General features: G+C 50.8%; 1 protein-coding gene and 1 long non-coding RNA gene across 2 annotated transcripts; both read right to left on the bottom strand.

The window, feature by feature from the left end:
* Positions 1-2,735: 2,735 nt before the first annotated feature.
* On the bottom strand, positions 2,736-8,657 carry LOC138143883 (uncharacterized). The gene is made up of 3 exons (XR_011163817.1): positions 8,543-8,657; positions 7,896-8,023; positions 2,736-3,253 (listed from the first exon to the last, which is right to left on the bottom strand). It is a non-coding gene; the product is annotated as an uncharacterized lncRNA (long non-coding RNA).
* Positions 8,658-10,443: 1,786 nt separating this feature from the next.
* On the bottom strand, positions 10,444-13,995 carry LOC138143882 (heterogeneous nuclear ribonucleoproteins C1/C2-like). Its single transcript, XM_069065165.1, has 2 exons — positions 13,715-13,995; positions 10,444-10,948 (listed from the first exon to the last, which is right to left on the bottom strand). The coding sequence occupies exons 1-2, from the start codon at positions 13,899-13,901 to the stop codon at positions 10,734-10,736; spliced, it is 402 nt and encodes a 133-aa protein (XP_068921266.1). The 5' UTR covers positions 13,902-13,995; the 3' UTR covers positions 10,444-10,733.
* Between the last annotated feature and the right edge of the window lie 113 nt (positions 13,996-14,108).

Below are 14,108 nucleotides of genomic sequence, written 5' to 3'. Positions count from 1 at the left end.
TCATCCCTCTATCAGATGAAGAGATGCCACTTCTCCTTGGCACGCAGATTGCCCTCTCTATCGTCTCTACTTATCTCACACCGTTTCTTTTTTTCCCTAAATGGTACTTCATTTTTTCCAATTATAAGTAAAGATACTTTTCAACATTTGTTTTCTGTAAAATTTGAAGATCCAAATTTTTCTCCCTCCCTCCCCTCCCCCTTCCCTAAGACAGGAGGCAATCTGATGTAGGTTATACATGTATAATCATGTTAAACCTATTTCCACATTAGTCATGTTGTGAAAGAAAAATAAGAACAAAATGGAAAAATCATGATAAAGAAAAAACAAAAGCCACCACCAAAGCCCATGCCCCGCCCCCCCATCCCCCTGAAAATAGTCTGCTTCGATCTGCATTCACACTCCATAGTTCTTTCTCTGGATATCTCACTCGTTTTCAGTCTCTTCTCGTCTACTGGCTACTCACCCACTGCCGTCAAACCCCACCCCTCCTTAAAAAATCCTCATTTGGAGCAAGAGAAAGCAATACAGCCCAGCTTTCCCTACGACTTTTCCAACAATGATCTGAGGATAATGCCAGACTGAGCAGTGACAGGGAAATCCAATAAGGAACCAAAGTAGCTTGGTTTTCCAGCTTAATATTGCAAATACAACTTAGAGACAAGTGACCAGCACAGGAACTATGGAATGGGAGTGAATGGGGATCATGGACTTGAGGCTGAAATTTCTGCATTAGATTAGCTGATGACAAGCTTAGTGCTGGGGCCCCTCCAGAGGGGCCAGGACCCTGGACTATGTGTCCAGAGCTCTGATCTTTAAGAGCAGCACAGGGATGCCCAGTGAGCCCAGCCAGTGACTCTGGGGTTCATATGAGGCCTGCCAATGCCCAGTCAGTACCCAGAGGCCTCTCTGAACCTTTTGAACTCTCGATCCCTCTTATTCTTCTTGGCCCTGTCTTCTCTCTAGGTTTTTCTGACACTGCTCTCTCCTGATTTTACTCCTAATGGATTTACCACTTTTTTCTGTCTTCTGTTTCCTTTGCTGGCTCTTCCTCCAGTTCCTATCCACTAACATGAGATGTTTCCTAAGGTTCTCTGCTAGGCCTTCTCCTTCTTCCTCATAGGTTCCCAAAGTGGGCAATATTAAATTTAAGATGTGTCATTTTATTTTTTATTTTTTTTGCTTTTTGGAGGGCAATTGGAGTTAAGTGACTTGCCCAAGGTCATATGGCTAGTTTTTGTATTAAGTGTCTGAGGCCGGATTTGAACTCAGGTCCTCCTGACTCCAGGGCTGGTGCTCTATTCACTGAAACACCTAGCCACCCCAAGATGTGTCATTTTAAAAAATATATATTTTATATTTTTTGAAATGACACAGATTTTTTAAAAAAACGTTAAAGGGTTAAAGAAAGCAGGGGGTGCTGGGTAATTTTTTTTAAAAAGAGGGCGATGGGCCAAATAAGTTTGGGAACCTCTGCTCTCTACTATCCTACCTAGTGACCTCATTAGTGGCCAAGGATTCAATGATCACTTCCGTGGAGAAGATTCTCAGATCTCTCTATCAAATTCTAGCATCTCTCCTGACCTCCTGGCTGCCATCTCCAACTATCAGAGATTTTGAAATGGATTAACCATAATTATCTTCAACTCACATGGCTAAAATTGAGCTCACTCTCTCTCCCCAAATCCCCTCTGCCCTTATTACTACTGAGAACACCAGTAGTCTCATGGTCACCCACGCTGATAATCTTTATATAATCTTCAACTGCTCACTCTCTCACTCCCCACTGCCATTTCCAATTTGTTGCCAAGTCTTGTCGTTTTTAATTCAATCTTATTTTCAGTTCCAAAGTCTCTCCCTCTCACATCTTCCTCCTCCTCCATTGAGAAAACAAGGAAAACAAAGCCTATTAAAAAATATGTATAGTCCGGACAGCTAGGTGGCGCAGTGAATAGAGCTCCAGTCCTGGAGTCAGGAGGACCTGAGTTCCAATGCAACTTCAGACACTTGACACTTAACTAGCTGTGTGACCTTAGGCAAGTCACTTAACCCCAACTGCAAAACAAATTCCTGCATTAGCCATGGATGGATGGCTGGATAGCTTCATTATGACTTTTCTGGAATTGTGTTGATCGGAATTCCTAAGTATTTCAAGTTGGTCTTCTTCACAATATATGTATTATTATATAAATTGCTCCCAGGTTTCTGTGACATCAGCCTTTTCATTATTTCTTACAGCACAATAGTATTCCATCACTTATATCATCCATAACTTGTTTAGCCATTCTCCAACGGATGGTCCGCCCCCAATTTCCAGCTCTTTGTACATATCGGTCCTTTCCCCTTTTTTATCTCCTTGGGCTACGGGTGTAGTAGTGATGTTGCTGGATCAAGGGTACACAGAGTTTAGTAACTTGGGATCAGAGAAACAGAGTTCACATTTGTTTCCCAGAATGGCTGAACCAATTCATAGTTCCACTAAAAACATTCATGTGCCTGTTTTGCCAGTCTCTCCACAATGTGTCATTCTCCATTTTTCTTCTCTTTGCCAGTCTGGGAGGAGCATCTGAGAAGAGGCCAGGGTGCAGGCCACTCCCCATAATCCCCACTGCACTGTCTGACCTGGGCCAAGACAGTCTTGGTTGGAGAGAGACTCCCACTATCTCCCAAGTTTCACTCCACACCCCACCTCCCCCCACCTCGGCAGCCCCCTTGTACAAAATGAACTGCAGAAGTAATAACAGAACTTTATTTTTTAGCCAAAGCAAGTTTTCTAAGTTAAATGAGGAAAAGCATAGAAATCTTAATCTAACTCCTCAAGTGATTTTGGTGGGAAAGATGCGTCTGCAGGCAGAGGGGATCTAGGGAGAGACAAAGATTGAGGACAACAGTGAGCATGTGCCAAGAGACAGGACCTGGGGAGGCTGGCTCTAGGCTAAGGGCCCTGGTGTTACAAGGAGGCCAGGGGAGCCTTCTAAGGTCCTGTCACCACCTTCCCCAGGGTTCTGGAGAGTCCTGCTGCTGCTGCTGCTGCTGCTGCTGGAAACATCCTTGGCCTTCTCCTGCATCTCTACCTGTTGGTCTGGCTCTTTCTCCAGGCTGCTCAGAAGGACATCCACTTTCTGACAAATCTTTGCAAACTCCTGTTTAATGGCCTGGGGATCATCATCTTTTATTTCAATCAATTTGAATGAAGGGAACCGCTGCCCAGACTTGGAGCAGAAGCCACTTTTGTCCCAGGGGGAGGTATAGCCTGATAATAAATATAAGAAATTGTGAAGCTGCTATCCAGTGGCATTTACCTGGTGTAGGCCACAAAGACCCTTCTGTGTAGCATGGCTCCTGATCCTCCCCCCAACCCTTAGGAAGCTGTAGGTGTACTGGGATCATGATGCCCATCGTACAGACTAGGGCCTTCCCTGACCTCTAGAGAGCCCTAAGGTCAGACTAGGGAGAGACCTTAGAGACCACTAAGGCCAATCCCCTCCTTTGCCATGTGAAGACCCTCAGGGCAGAGACCTGGCTGAGGTCACACAAGCAAATCCAAGAATGAACCTAAGTGGGGACAGAGATTTTCTTAGATGTCCCAAGGGTCTACAGCAATGCACGTCCCTCCCCTGGTCCGCTCCCAGGGAGGGGTAAGATGGAGCCCCTCTGAGCCAATGGACAGGTGTCTGTGAGACAGCCGAACTTCTGAGGAGGAAGGGATAGTGGTGGGGTGGGGGCTGGGAGAGCTTCCTCTCATCCTAGCTACTGCAGAGACCCAGAGATCACCAAGGGACACGTGAGGCTCCAGCCAATTTAGCATCCCGGCAGGAAGTCTCACCAGTGCAGGGCTGTGTGAGGTACTTAGCTAGGTTCCAGTTTCCATGGCAATCGCCAGTAGGCATGCTTCTCTGGGCGCTGGTAGACTAGCTGGCTGTTACCAAAGACCATTACAAAGACCAAGGAAATTCGTTTCTAGCTCCTGCAGAGGCTGGGGGAGGGGATCTCACAAGCAGGCAAGTGTCGAAAAAGCCAGTGGCAGGAGAAGCAGATTTGCTGCAGAGGCCGGGGCCCCAGACTGGCCACAAGCACAGAATGTCACACCTGGAAGGGACCAGGAAGTCCTCTAGTCTAGCTCTGTCATTACACAGATGGAGAAACTGAGGTTCAGAGAATGGGAAAGCAGTTTACCCAAGGTGGCTCGGGTTCCAGACACCAGGTCCATGCTGATGCTTCTCACTTCCAAAACCAACACTTGGGCCCCTCCTGGAGAATGCCAAGGCTGGGGCCAGGGAGGCCTAGACACAGGGCTCATTTGGGAGGTGCTGGGTGAGACCAGGGCAGAGGAGGGCAAGGCCTCTGTCCCGAGGCCCACTGCCTGGGCTGAGTTGCCTATTGGTGGGCCCAGAGCTCAGCCTGTGATTCAGCAGCAGGAAGAAGGTAGCCCCAAAAGCAGGGACCAGGGAGTCCCCTCAGTGCCCAGCCCCACCTGTGTCAGAGAGGGCTACTGTGACCCTCCTCCTTTTTAAAATGAAGGGTCGAGACAAGATGGTCAGTCACTTGATCGAGCAACATTGGCTAAGTTCTAGGTGCTAGGGATACAGAGACTGGAACAAAGCAGTCCCTGGCCTCAGTGAAGCTACCTTGTCTATGGGGAGACAAGGCAACAGGGAGTGTTGGGAGGGGGTACTAGCAGCTGGGGGGATGAGAAATGGCTTTGAGTGGAAGGCTGTGGTTAAAATGAGGAATCCCAAGTTGGAGGTGAGGAAAGAGTGTATCCAGGCATGGAGGCTAACCCGTGCAAAGGTGTGGAGCTGGGAGATCAAAGCACCATGTGTCAGAGCTGCAGGAAGGTTGAGGCAGTATTCCAGATCATGCATATCTGCAGAATGGCAGCTGTGTGAGTGAAGAGGAGATGTGTGTGTGTGTGCATGTGTCTGTGTCTGCGTGTTGTGTGTGTGTGTGTGTGTGTGTGTGTGACTGCCCAGGGATGGGCAGATGTGGCCACTTGGGGGCTGATTGAGGGTGGAATCCTACCTGGTATCCACACTAAGTCTGATACCAAAGTGGTGATCCTCTGTGTGGGGGTGGGGAGGCAGCAGTGGGGCCATGGGGCTGCCTAGGAAAGGTCAGAGAATGGGACTGCCCCTAGCTCCCACTGCACTTCCAGTCTGATCTTGATAGGAAAACAGCCTCAGAAGGAGAGCGAAAGAGATAGAGAGACAGAGACACAGAGAGAAAGGAGGGAGAGGAAGATAGTATAGAGGAAGGGAGAAGGGGGGATGAGGTCAAGGTGTCTTGAGATGTATAGAAGGAGAAAAGAGAGCTCATGTGAAAGGCCTTGATTTTCTTTCTAAGAGGAAATGATGAGGTTGTCAGTGGAGAGGGTGGAGAGCAGGGGTGCCGTGGGAGGCTGGAAGGGAGCAGAGAAGCTCTCCAACAGAGGAGGGCAGGCAGCTGGAGTGGGGTGGGAGAAGGGGAAAGATTGCCTCGCTGGGGTAAGGGCCTGAAGGAGACTGGCTCACGTAGGTGGCTGGTGCTCAGTTTGAGAGAGCTGATCCATTGCCCAGTGGCCCACCCAGACCCAAGCTTCTGCGCCCTCTGATTGTTAGTCCCCGGCCCTCAGGGATGGCTGAGCAGGGTTTATGATGTGTATCTATTCATAGTGTTCCTGCTGAGCTTGGCTGAATGCCGGCCCCAGCCCTATTCAGCAGCAGGGGAGTGGGATTGATGCAACAGGTGGTAGAGGTCATCCAGGGGTGGGTTTGGGTGAGGTGAGAGCCAAGGCCAAGGGTCACTAAGTCTCCTCATTGCAGCTCTGGTGTTCTGTAGTAAGAGCTGCCTTCCTAGCTCAGAGCTTGAGTTTCTCTTTAAATAAATAGAGGGGAGGGTGACTTGGTGGTCTCTGGGCATCTTCATCCATTTATGGGCATCACTGCCCCCTCTGTAAAATGAGGCAGGAACCTGGGCTCTGGGAGCTTGAAACCTGTGGGTGTGGCCCCAGCTGCTGTCCTGGAGCCTGCTCTCTCCTCTTCTTCCTGTGTACCCTTTGCTGGGTGACCTGGGCAGCTGGCTGGGCCTCCCTGACCCTGTCTCTGCAGCTGGTTCCCAGGCCTAGTCATCCAGCCTTCCTTCTGCCTTCCAGCCTCCTACCTCCAACTGCCTCTTGGACATCTTCAGCTGGATCTCCCAGCGGCATTTAAAACTCAACATGCCCGAAGCAGAACTCATCTCCCCCACCCCCAGGCTTCTCCTCTGGCCAACACTTCTACTGGTGTTTGGAGGGCCCCATCCTCCCAGTCCCTGGGCTCACGACCTAGTTGGCATCTCAGACTCCTCACTCTGTCCCCCCAACATGTCCAAGAGGTCACCGAGGCCTGTTGATTCGACTTCCTGACACATCCCCCTTCTCTCCTCTGCCCCTGCCCCTGCACCCCCCCCCCCCCTAAAGGCCCTCTTCTCCTCCCATCGGGACCATGGCAGCAGCTACTGTGGGGTCTGCCTGCCTTAGGCCTCTCCCCTCTCCAAGCCACCCTGCCGTCAGCTGCCAAAGGGGTCTGCCTCAAACCCAGGTGTGGCCACAGCACCCCTGCTCAAGTGATTCCAAGGCTCCCTGATTACCTCCCAGGTCCCATTTCAGTCTTCTGGTCTGGAAGACCCTTGAGAATGTGGCCCCTGCCCACCTTTCTACTCTTTTTACACCTTGGTCCCTTCCACATATTCTAGAGCCCATGGGCTCCTGGCTGTTCCTTCCCCAAGACACTTCATCTCTTGACTCTGGGCATTTTTACTGCCTGTCCCTCATACTTGGAGTGCTCTCATTTCTTCCTCCTCCTCCTCCTCTTCCTCTCAGTTTCCCTCGCTTTTTTAAGTCTCAGCTAAGATCCCATCTTCTGCAGGAAGCCTTTCTGGGTCCCCCCTTCCCTCTGGGGCCTAGGTTTTCCAGGCTATGAAGTGAAAGTGGAGGAGTAGACTAGGTGGGGGACTTCCTTCCTTCTGGGTCAGCTCCCCCCTTGCTAATAGGGGTCACCTGCATGGATGCCAGCTGCTCTGAGGGCCCTAAGAAGTTGGGGGGCAGGCCCAGTGATCTCTAAGGGCACTGACCCCAGGGGGATTCTTCTCAAACAAACCCTGTTTATTGGCATCATTGGTTCTGTCCTCTGGGGAGCATATTGCATCCCTCCAAACCCTTTCTCCTTCCGGGGCTCGCCGTGTTCTCCATCAAATGGGAGGATGGGGGTGGATGTCTCTCAACCCCTGTTGCCCAAAGTGCCTTCCTCTCTTAGAAGCTTCCATTAAAGGAGACCTCTGTTCAAGGAAGTGACTGATCTTGAGATACGGGGTCTTGCTTCCGACTTGGGCCCCTGTGATCCATCCCGAGGGCTTTCCTACGAGTGGGCCTGTATTCTCCCCTCCTGGAAATGAGGCTGAGTCTGGATCTGAGGGTCTTTATGGTTCTTGATGCCCGCTTTTATCCTGCGCTTCTTAGGACCTCTCTCGAGGAGCCTCAGTTTCCCCTCCTTAAAATAAGGAGGGATATGGGCTCGATGCCTCTTGCACGGCCTGGTTGCTTGCCTCACGTTGAGCCCCCAGACCTTTGCCTTTGTCCGCCCCCCACTTGCTCACCCCCTCGGTTTTCCCCTCTCTCAAGGTGGGAAGGAGAGAGAGGTGCTTGGACCAGATGGTGTCTGAGAGCCCTGCCTCTATGGTCAGTTGAGGGCTGCCTCCTTTTGGAGCCTCCATTTCCTCCCCCCCACCCTTCAAGTACCCGTCTCTTCTGGTGAAAAGTCCTTGGGGTGCCCCCCCCAACATACACACGTGCACCTTCCGGGCCTCAGTTTTCCCTCGGTGCCCAGTGGACCCCGGAGGGGCCTCTGCACCCCTCTCCTTCCCCCTCTGCCCCCACTTACCTTTGAAGGCCATTTTCTGATTGGAAAAAAGCCCAGGTTCAGGGACAGGTGCCTGCTGTTACAGCTCTGCTGCCTCTGCCGCCTAGTGTTCAGCCCAGGAACTGCTCTGCCCCTCCACCAGAAGGCAGCTGGGGAGATCAGAAACATCTGTACTCAATCATTCCCACTACCTCTCCGACATGTCAGCCCAGATGTCCACCCAGTGAATACCTTGAACTCCCCATGTCCAAAGAAGAAGGCCCCTTTTGACCCAAATGCAGCCCCCTTTATCTTGATCACTCCCTGCCCCAGGGGATCCCAACCTCAGGGTCACCCTCAGCTTCTCTTTGTCTCTCACCCCCATATCCAATCTCAATCTCACCTCTGCAGCTTTTCACCTATATGCCCCTCCTCCCCTGTGCCCTGCCTTGTTCCTGGTGCACACCGTTTTCACCTCTCCTCTGGCCTGTGTACTAGCTGCCTGCCTCCAGGTTCTCCCCATCCCAGGCCATGAGCCATTCAATCACCAGAGTGATTTTCCTGAAATTTAGCTCCAAGCACATCATTCCCTCACTCAATAACCTACAGTGGCTCCCAATCACTTCCAGGAACAATTAGAAAATTCTGTTTGGCAATCAAAGCCCTTCATGACCTAGCCCCGCTCTTACCTTTCCAGCCTCGTTACACCCCACTCCTCACCCCAGTGCCACTGGCCTCCTGGCTGCCCCTCTTCAAGGGCCTTCCTTAACTTAGTGGCTGAGGGGCTGCAGCAGCTGGGGAGGCAGCTGACAGGTCCCATTTCCCAAAGGCTGATTGGGTGGGTGACAGGTGTAGGGGCTGGGCCAGAAGTGGGGCTAGTGATTTGGGGTAGAGGCATCTTATTCCTGGGGGTCTGGGGTGAGTGGCAGCCATCTTCTTCATTACAGTATGAGGGAGGGGGTGGCCAAGGGAGGGGAAAAGGCCTAGTGACATGGGAACAGTTAGAGCCATCTTTAAGCACTTGAAAGGATTTCATGTGGAAAAGGGATCTGCCTTCTCCTCAGCATATGGAAAAACTTTCTACAACTTAGATTTTTTCCCAGACTGTAGCTGTGTGGCCCTTTGCTGTGTGTCTTGTTTTAGGGAATAAGGAGCTATCTTTTCTGTTCTGAAATCCTGCAATACTCTAGGCCAGGGGAACACTCTTAAGGCAGGGGGTGGGGAACCTTCAGCCTAGAGGCCACAAGTGGCCCTCTAGGTCCTCAGGTGCCACCCTCTGATGAAATCCAAACTTCCCAGAACACAAAAGAATTTGTTCTGTCAAACTTGGAGTCAGTCAGAGGGTGGCACTTGAGGACCTAGGGGGCCACTTGTGGCCTCCAGGCTGAAAGTTCCCCACCCCTGCTCCAGGACATTTGAACCTTAGTGTAAATTATTTTGCCATCTGTTTTCCAACTAAGAACCAAGTGGGCTTTGATGAGGAAAGAGTGCAGTGTTTTGGCTTCTGGTAAATCATGGTCTCGGAGTGGAAGGTTCTAGGAGAATCTGGAGATGGGAGGAGGTGGGGCCCTGGCATAGTACCACGTGACAGAAGTGAGCCCTTGGCACCACTCTGGGCCTCACTGATTCTGTCTCCACACCCCCCCCCACATGCCTGGTTACCATGACAATATCAGTTTTTGTCTTCGGTTACCATGACAATCTCGTTTGTCCTCCACACTTCACTCCCATCCTACTAATGGCCTCCTAAGAATCAGGTGCTTTCATGCTTTCTCCCCCCAGCTCCTTCAAGTCCACATAGTGTTCTTCAGGGGCTGATTGGGGAGGGGAACTGGGGGGAGACTGGGGGAGCAGAGGGAAGGATATTTAAAAGGATCTGTTGGAGGAGCTAAAAATGGTGACTGGGGAAGAGAGAAAGGAAGAAGCATTTACACAGCACCTACTATGTGCTAGCCACCATTGTTGTTGTTTCAATAGTATCTGACTTTTTGTGACCACATTTGGGGTTTTCTTGGCAAAGATACTGCAGTACTTTGCCATTTCCTTCTACGGCTCATTTTACAAATGAGGAAACTGAGGCAAACAAGGTTAATGACTTGTCCAGTTTCTCAAATATAGAAAAATGCAAGGCCTAATCTGAACTCAATTCTTCCTGACTCCCAGCCCAGCACTCTATCCACTGTGCCACCAAGCTATGGAGAAAAGACAGGGGCCATGTAATGTGAGGGCTGCCTTGTGGAGGAGGGGCCTAGAAGGTTCTGGAGCAAGGGAGGAGGGAGTCAAGTCTAGCCAAGAAGCATTTTGGAGGTAGCCACCACATTCCAGTTACTATGCCAAACATTTCCAATACAGAGAGGGCCAGGGCAGGGTGACTGGGTGTGAGGGAGCCTGAGCCTTTCCAAGCCACTGAGGCCAGTGTCCAGGCCATGCCCTGCTACATCATCTTGCCTGGCCCAGGGGCACTTGGGTGCTTTGCCACACTAGGACCTCAAAGACGGACACTCCACCTAACTCCAGGGTGACCCTCCCCCTCCTCCCCAACAGCCCCTCTTTAACAAAACAAAACTGCAAAAGGAGCGATTTACCTTTTATTTAATTATGAACTGAATAAAAATGTCAAAGTTCAAAAAGCATAACTACTGAAGTTTCCCTCCATCTGCCAGGAGACTTGCAAGAAGTGGGGAAGTGTGAAGGGCAGAGGGAGGGCAGCTAAGGGGTCTGGAGAGACTAAGGCAGAGGACTTGCTTAGAGACTAAGGGAGGGACATGGTGAGGCTGGCCTAGGGAGGAGGCCCCGGGCTCCCACGGAGTGGGGCTGGCCCTGGCCTGGCCTTGGCTGCCTGGATCTTCAGGCTCCTCTGCCTCCTCCAGGCCGGCCGCCCTAATCGTAGTATCCCAAGTCTTGATTGTCGCCCTCATCACCACTGCTCTCGGTCTCCTTCTCTGCATCGCTCTTAGCTTGCTGCTGGTTGTTCTTCCCCAGATCCTTCTTAGCAGCCGGCTTATCATCACCTTTTCCTTTTCCACATTTGACTGTAGAAGCCCTCTGTTTGCCCTTGGAAATGGCGCCAACTTTGCCTTTGCGGGGCATCATTCCTGAAAATAATAGCAATGGTCATGATTCTCCCACCGGGTATTTCTCTAGTGTTCTAAGGCTCACAACAGGCTGAACAGGGAGGAACATTTCATCAGGGCCTTGCAACAAGGCTATGAAAAAGGAACCCCAGCTGCACTAATCACCACTTGGTAGACCAGGGTCTACACTACCTGGCATAGAATAACTGGACTTTATACACAGGACATGAATACAATCACTGGAGACAGGGGCAGTGCATGGGGGGAGAGCCAAGTGTCCCAAAAGGCAGTGGCTAGAGAGGTAAAGGAGCCCCAAAGGAAAGGGGATGGGAGTGATGGGGGTTTAGCTGCATATGAAAAAGTATATTCATGTGAGGCAATCCAAGAACCAGAGAGGTCAAGCATTGCTGAGGAGCTTTTGGTTGAGATCAGCAAAGGGACCATGGGAAGTGACCAGGTCATCAGGGAGGCCTTGGTTGCTGGGGCTGAAGTAATGGGAACTTCAATGGGGAGGGTGGACATGACCACTCCCTTGCCCCTAGAGTCTGTAATAGGGCAGGAGACCAAAGTCACATCTAGTGGGCCCATGGGTGGTACACACCCTAGACTCAAAGAGTCTCTTTGTATGTGTAAGGTTTCTGGGGAAGATTAGAGCCAGAGCCAACCAAAATTCTGAAGAAGTCAGCCCGAGGGCATGGGAAACTGTCAAGAGGGAAATTCTGAGGGGCAGCCAGGTGGCTCAGCAAGTAGGAGCACCGGCTCCAGTGTCAGGATAACCTGGGGATTGAATCCGGGCTCAGACACTTAGCACCCACCCAGAAACACCTGGCCGTGTAACCTTGAGCAAGTTACTTAACCCCGATTGCTTAAATAAAAAAAAGAAGAAGGAAATTTTGAAGACCCAGAGGGCCAGTCCCAGTGCAGCTGCCTGAAGAGACAGATTGTGGCCTTGGAATCAGGCAGGCTGGGTTCAAGGCCTACTTGGGACATTGATTTGCCATGGAGCCCTGGCCTCTCAGTGCTTTAAGACTGAATGGCAGAGAAGGTGCCCATGTGCACTGGGACCAGGAGCACCCTCATCGAGGAGTCCCACATGCCAAGGAAATCATAGGATCACAGATTTGTCCCTATCTCAGTGAGGAGAAGGAAGAGGATCCAGGAAGCACTTGACATGAGTGAGGGGAGGGGAAGGTGATAAGAGATAAGGGAGGGGGAGAGGAGAGGGGGGAAGAAGGGGAGAGACTGGCATGTTGGTGGACCCTTTCTATACTCAATAGTCAATAAACATTGAGTCCTAAAAAAAAAAAGAAAGAAAAGAGATGCTACTGGGTGCCTGGTTCCCTCCTCTTTTCCCGGCCAAGGAGAACGCTTTGTGGACTGGAAAGGACAGAAGATGATGGGGAGCTGGCTCCAAAGATGAGTGCCAAGACAGAGAATCTCTCATTTTCCTTGGGGATCTCCAGTCAGGGGGCAAGGACACTGAAGAAGCCACCCATGCTCAGAAGGGACAGGCCTGAAGATATTGTCTCCTGGCTTTGCAAAACTATAGACCAGTGAGCTTGACTTGAGATCCTGGCAAGATTCAAAACTACCTGAGCAAAGAGAGTAGAGGGGTCAAGGGAAAGGCCAGCAAGATAAGGATTAACTACCAGGCAAAGGGGAAGAAGTCAGAAGGAACAGACAGATGGCAAGAGGACCGATGGGAAACCAGGGGGACAGGGGGGGGAGGCAGTGGCAGGGCTGTCAGGGTCTGGGAGACAGAGGGCCAGGCTGTCCCTGGCTCTCTGCTCCACATTCCCTGGTTTGTCATACAAAGTATCCTGGTCCTCTGTCCCCGATCACAAGGAATTGCTCCCAGCCTCAGTTAATCAGTTTCCTGGGACAAGATTTTGCATGGCCATGATTACCTGTGTTATTTCAAGTCTCAACTCATGAGCCATGTTGCTGGACATCTTTGTATCACAAGAATCCAGCACAATGCTAATGGAGACAGAAAGCCCTGCTTTACAAGGATTTCTTTCAATGAAAATTAAATGAGATTAAATACATTCCTTAAAAAAAATAAGGGGAGTGGGCAGCTAGGTGGCACAGTGAATAGAGCACATGCCCTGGAGTCAGGAGGACCTGAGTTTGAATCTGACCACAGACACTTAATACATACTAGCTATGTGACCTTGGGCACTTAACACCAACTGCCCTGCCCTTCCCTCTCCAAAAAGCAAGAAATTAAAAAATAAAAAATAAGGGGAATGGGCTCAGAGGTTTCTAAGGGATCCAATGCACTCCTTGACATGCCATAGTGGGAAGGGGACACTAGGTTCTCTTTTTGTGGGCCCCTGATTCTTGGGCTCACCCCTTATGTTACTAAATACCTCCCTCTGTTTTTCCAACTATAAAATAAAGGGCAGGATCCTTCACTCTGGATGTTCTCCAAGGCACAGATGCCTGCCCTGGCCCCTTTGGTTCTAACTGCCTAATTGTCCTCTCTGGGTAGGACAATGGTAGGGGGAAACTGGATGGGCTGCATGGTCTCTGGGAACACTGACTTCCCATCTACATGTACATCTTGATAAAATGGACCCATGGGATCCTCAGTGTCTTGTGTGTTCACTGAGGCTCATAAAATGAGATGAGGGTGAGGCTACACTATTTTTAAGGGCCTAAACCCAGATCTGGAGCCCTGAGAACTTCAAGGCCTCTCCTATCCTGTGAGAGCCAGTCCCCCCTTGTGGAAACAGGACCATAACCCTAATATCAACTCTGCCACTTGACCCAAGCCCCATTTACCTTTAACATCTACGTCTTTGGATGCAGAAGTCTCCATGGCAAGCTCACTGACAAGAGAGTCGTCATCCAAGGATTCCTCCTCACAGGTCAGATCAGGCACATTGGTGTCCCAGTATTGCTGGGATGGTGAAGAGGCCCCACCATGGTCATCACTGGCCTCTTTTTCTCCCTGGAAAACTCCACTCATGATCTCAAACTAAAGCTCCTCCAAAGCAACTTGTAATTGCCAAGTGATCTAGGGAAGAGAAAGCAGCAGAATCTCCCACCTGCTGAATTGATAGAAAGGCAGTTGTTACTTGTAGCCCCTCCCACTTTCCCCTCCTCCCACCTCCCTCCCACTCCCCCCCCCCCAGGAACTTTCCATGCCATCTTTCCACCAGTCAGCACTTGCAGG

Source organism: Petaurus breviceps, unplaced genomic scaffold (assembly GCF_028583685.1).
Source record: "Petaurus breviceps papuanus isolate PSGF00001 unplaced genomic scaffold, PetGlider_PUasm1.0 90681, whole genome shotgun sequence".
NCBI classification, from domain to species: domain Eukaryota; kingdom Metazoa; phylum Chordata; class Mammalia; order Diprotodontia; family Petauridae; genus Petaurus; species Petaurus breviceps.
The sequence above is the reverse complement of the archived record's forward strand: the minus strand, read 5'-3'. Positions and strand labels throughout refer to the sequence as shown.

Bases quoted from the DNA above. Each gene is read 5' to 3' on its own strand.
- LOC138143882 (XM_069065165.1), bottom strand. From the start codon at position 13,901: ATGAGTGGAGTTTTCCAGGGAGAAAAAGAGGCCAGTGATGACCATGGT. The intron at 10,949-13,714 runs GTAAATGGGGCT...TATTATTTTCAG, and splicing joins CAAAGACGTAGATGTTAAAG to GAATGATGCCCCGCAAAGGC.